The sequence below is a fragment of the Penaeus chinensis genome, chromosome 43 (genome assembly GCF_019202785.1).
Source record: "Penaeus chinensis breed Huanghai No. 1 chromosome 43, ASM1920278v2, whole genome shotgun sequence".
Classification (NCBI taxonomy): domain Eukaryota; kingdom Metazoa; phylum Arthropoda; class Malacostraca; order Decapoda; family Penaeidae; genus Penaeus; species Penaeus chinensis.
In genome coordinates this window covers 11,549,707-11,554,706 of record NC_061861.1, presented here as the reverse complement: position 1 = coordinate 11,554,706, position 5,000 = coordinate 11,549,707, and the positions used below count along the sequence as shown (strand labels likewise).

The following is a 5,000-nucleotide window of genomic DNA, read 5'->3' as shown; positions in this document are numbered from 1 at the left end:
TATTTTAGCCGTTTCTAACTCTGTTGTACCATTTACTTATAAAAAAAACTTTGTGTGAAGAAGACCAATAATCATGTTTTAATTTATGTTTTAGTCGTTTCTAAATCAACTGTACCTTTTACTCATTAAAAAAAAAAAAAAAAAAGAACTGTGAAGACCAATGGATCAAACAATATGGCCACGCATTAGCTAAACCTGTAAATGTCACACTTCTGAATATCCCAACACACGATTCACTCCCCCCAGGCATGCGAGCGGGTATGTTTCTCGGGCGAGGGTTGGTCGTGTCCGAAAAGGACGGCCATGTTGGCGGGAAGGACCTCTTCGCAGGCAACATCGTCAAACTCAACTCGCACACCTTTTACATCACTCATGCTGACGAGTTCACGCTCAGCTTTATGCAGGAACACTGTGATGAGGTGTGTTCTATGCATTCTAGCTTTGATTTTTTTCCTAGTTACTCTCGTTTCCTTTTGGTGTTGAAATGCCAGTTAGGGAAATTTCGTTGGCTTACTCCATGTCTTTGCCTTTTTTCTTATCCTTGTGTAGTTAAAAAAAAGAAGTTAGAGTCATTATCAGATATATCTTACCTTCATCCTACTATATATATATATCCCTAAAATCATTACGTAGGGAGTTATGTGAATTTCGGCAGGCAGTGTCTTTCAAAATAATAATTAAAAAAAGGTGAAAAAAAATATACAATTTCAGGCCAGTGACTTTACCTGAGAAGCTAACCACAGATTTTAAAAAAAATATTACCAAACCTATCCAACCCTGGCTACAACTTCTTGTCGGTAGTTTCCACAGGCGAACTACAACGTGGCACTGGACGAAGCCCGGCGGCACTTGGGGCACCATGAACTGACCTCGCTTCTGCACCAGCTCACAGGGCACGACCCTTCGAAGTCCGGCTATACGAGGACCGACATCGTCTTTAACGCGCTCGCCAAAGCACTAGGTCGGTTGCAGGAGCTCAAGTGCGTTTTTTCGTAACTTATAATTGAGTGAAGATACAGCTAAAGCAGGCATTGTAAAGGTTCAGGAAGCTGTATTTTGTATTTTTATGCGTTTGGAACATAGGTTTAGAACTGTTTTCATTTTTGAAGCTTAATACATCACTTGAATATGAAGTTTCGTTTTCATTTTAACCGCCTCGTTAACGAAGCGAATTTATTGGAGCCATTGTGATGAGTCTGAAATGTTTGATATATTACACTGTGCTAGTGGTATTTTGCGTGCTCCTTTGGTTGGATTGCCAGGTATTTTTCCGATTTGATTCTGGCTGGACACGTATTGCCATTAATAATAGGAGGTTATGTATTTTTAGAAATGATTTTACTGGTTTGCATGAATATGGCGTCAGACTTTTGTGCGCCCAGCTGTTAATGCATCTTGCACCATAATGTACACAGAAAGGTCGGCACTGACGCGGCAGCAGATCCAGGCTTTGGTCCGCCGTCACCGCCGTCAGGAGCCGTCGCCCTTTTCCCAGGGAGAGTCTCACGCACTTGACGTCACTTCACCTTAAAAGACACAATTTCGATGGTAAGAAAAATAAAATGTGTTCGTTTGGATGTGCTTGTATATATGACTCATGTATGTCCTTGTGCGAGTTCGTAACTGCACGTGGATGAAATGAAATAATTGACAAAAACATTCTCTGGGTAGCTCTCTCTAATCGACGCAATGCAGGTTTTGTACAAGAGAATTATCACTTTAAAGTTCATAGGACCTGGCTCCCTTGTGCCTTCCAGCGACGATGTATCAGTAACATTACTTTTTTTAAGAATCAGTGCATATAGGATGTGTTTCTGTAACTTCATATAAATACTTTAGATTCTGATTTTGTTTTTCACTTTCCAGCTCATCATCATTATTATAAGGCCTGATGTCTAAAAACTCACCCACTCTACTCATTTCTCACTCACATGTCATTACTCACCCACTTCGCCCTCAGGACTGCCAGATCTGAGTTCGGGGTTGCGTGGGCGGGACATTGAAGGGCGAGGTCGCTTACCTGCAGGGACGGTCAGAGCGGCTGTCAAGGCCACGCGCCTCCCCGTCCCCACCCTGCTTGTGGACGCTCTTGTTAGCAGGTGGGATTTTTTCGTGTGCGATTATGGGTGTCCTTTTTAGGTGCTTGCATTGGTTTTGGCGCCCTGCCATTGAGCGGATGTGTTATAAGCGTATGTAAGTGAGGATTTATTATCTCGGTGTATATGCAGTGTATATATGTCACGATAATTGGTTTCTCCCTGTAGCGTGACGGAGCATGACGGTCAGATCGATTATAACAGACTGTGCCATGAACTGGATTACCGTCAGCGACCTCACATCCACGACAACCTTCCGTGCCAGGTGAGTTCCCGACGTATGAACACTTTAAACATAAGTCAGGCATATTAATCAATGTTTAATCGAGTTCGAAGTAGACCATGAAGTGCTCAATACAAGAATCAAAACACAGATCTATAATTATGATAGCTATAATATCAGCTGCAAGGTTTAACAACTACAGCGAAACAGTGACCTTAAGGGTAATAAGGGCAACGGTGATTATAATGATAACACTACCACTAATATTAATAATTAGACTGAAGATTATAAAACTCTTGAACACTTCCCAGTACCTAATAAACACATGTAATACCCAGCCCTCAAATAATGATCCTTATTCCCCTTGAAGCTCGACGAATCCTCCCTGGAAGTCGGTCTGCGGCGCCTTTCGGACGACACGGATTACGTCCATCTCATCGCGGACCTGGAAGGCAGCGCCAACACCCACCACTTCGCCGGATCAGGGCTTGTGTAGGAGAGGCTCGCAGCGTGGGCTGGGTGGAGAGGTTTTGTTGTTAGTTTCTGTGTGTGTGCGTGTTTATGTGTTTATTCGTTTGTTTCTGTTTGTGTGTGTGTGTGTGTGTGTGTGTGTGTGTGTGTGTGTGTGTGTGTGTGTGTGTGTGTGTGTGTGTGTGTGTGTGTGTGTTTCTGAACTGCTTTATTCGCTTGTTGTAGGCCACCGTATTGAGAAGTAGGATTGTTAATTTTGAAAATGGTGGGGGTTATGTTATATCGCCATAAAGTGGTTTGTTATGTTCATAGTTGTTGATAAATGTTTACACGGTTAGCATTTAGATTGTATCAAAAGCTTTCTTCACCTCCAATATAGTTTATATTATGTCAATATGTATTTTGTTTTTTATTTTGCCAATATAAGTGAAATAAGATAGCACCGACTACAGACTGATAATGATTTCTAATATATCACGGAAATGGATGCTTTTTACTTCATTGTTGGTTTACACTGGAATGTGTGTATCTCCTGTCTAATGCATAGTGACTACATCCATGGTGATTCCGTGGGTTCAAACTACAATTTGGTGAAATAGATTAGTCTACATATGTTCATTATTTATCATCGGTAATCTTACTGTTTCTGATATGGAAATTGTAAGGATATAAATAGGAATTAACAATGTTCTTTTCTATACTTAATTATATTACCTGGTGTCCTGTTCTATTCTCAGGTTATATGCTTTGGCTGTGCATTGTTAAGTAACTTCGTCTTTTCCATTGTCACATTTTTTGAGCTGTAATGATTGTTGAATCTATTCTCTATATCATTCTTGTAACTGTTATATAGAATAATATTAATAGCAATAAAGATAATAATGGTGGTTAGGATAATAATAATACTACTACGACTTTTTTATTTTCTTCTTATTTTTCTCCTACTTCTTCCTCATTTTTTTTTCGTCTTCTTCCTCATCTTCTTCTGCTTTCTTCTTCTTCTTCCCCTTCTCCTTCTCCTTCTTCTTCTTTTCCTTCTTCTTTTCCTCCTGTTTCTTTTTCTCCTCCTCCTTCTTCTTTTTCCTTCTACCACTACTCCTACTACTACGTCTTCTTGTTCTTCTGCTTCTTTTTCTACTTCTACTGCTACTTTCTTCTTGTTATTATTTCTGTTCTTCTACTACTGCTACTACTCCTACTCTTGATAATAACATTAAGAATAGTGATGAAAACTGTATAATAACGATGATGGTGATAATGATAATTATAACAATGATAACACTAATGATAGCTTGGTAATGAAAATCTTACTGATACTACTACCATAGCTGTGGCAGCTATGGTAGTAGTATCATTAAGTGTGTGTACTGCTGTTGCTGTTACTTTTTATTGTGATAATAATATCACTGGTAATAAACATGATAATGATTATGATAAGCATGAGGGTGATGATATATATGTTCCTGTATCATATATAATTAAATAAATCCAATAGCAAAAGAAATAAATGTCATGTACCAATATACCTCGAACTAAATCATCGTTTTTGTTCAATGAACACAATGAAAATATGGTATCAACCAAAACGTAAAGTGTTGAGATAGAAATAGATAGATATAAAGAGAATGAAAGATAGATAGATAGGGAAAAATAATTTATATATATACACATATGTATATATATAATAGTATATATATATGTATATATATAATCGTATATATATATGTATATATATAATCGTATATATATGTATATATATATTATATATATATATATATATATATATATATATATATATATATATATATATGAGTGACACAAAGACAAACACAGTAACGTGTACACAAAGATGAAAGGAAAACCGCCACAGTAAGAAAATAAAATTGAAATGTAACGTTTCGAACTCTTCACGAGTTCCTCTTCAGACGAATGCTAAACCAAAATGGATACAAGGAGAGAATTTTGACAAGAATATATAGTGATTGAGAGACAATACGAACGAGTAGACTCAGGCCTCAGGACGAGGGTCAAGGTCGAAGAGTCTGGGGAAGGCTTTGCTAACTAACGAGGAGGTAAGGTCATCCAAGCCCCATTGACCAGCACTCAAGTTAAAATTAGGCATTTTTCTAATTAATAGAGATTCTAACATTTTCCTTTCGTACGAATTAGCTGATTTATGAATTAATTTCGCGTTTTTCCAGTTAAGCTGG

General features: G+C 38.1%; 1 protein-coding gene across 1 annotated transcript in view; it reads left to right on the top strand.

Annotated features, from left to right (window-relative positions):
• Window positions 1-3,719, top strand: part of LOC125048348 (EF-hand domain-containing family member C2-like) — a 15,373-nt gene extending 11,654 nt beyond the window's left edge. Inside the window, exons 11-16 of the mRNA XM_047647012.1 lie at window positions 247-419; window positions 802-961; window positions 1,416-1,548; window positions 1,961-2,099; window positions 2,265-2,361; window positions 2,690-3,719. Coding sequence (XP_047502968.1) covers window positions 247-419; window positions 802-961; window positions 1,416-1,531 — 449 coding nt within the window. The 3' untranslated portion in view covers window positions 1,532-1,548; window positions 1,961-2,099; window positions 2,265-2,361; window positions 2,690-3,719. The remainder of the gene's footprint in view (window positions 1-246; window positions 420-801; window positions 962-1,415; window positions 1,549-1,960; window positions 2,100-2,264; window positions 2,362-2,689) is intronic.
• Window positions 3,720-5,000: the final 1,281 nt, after the last annotated feature.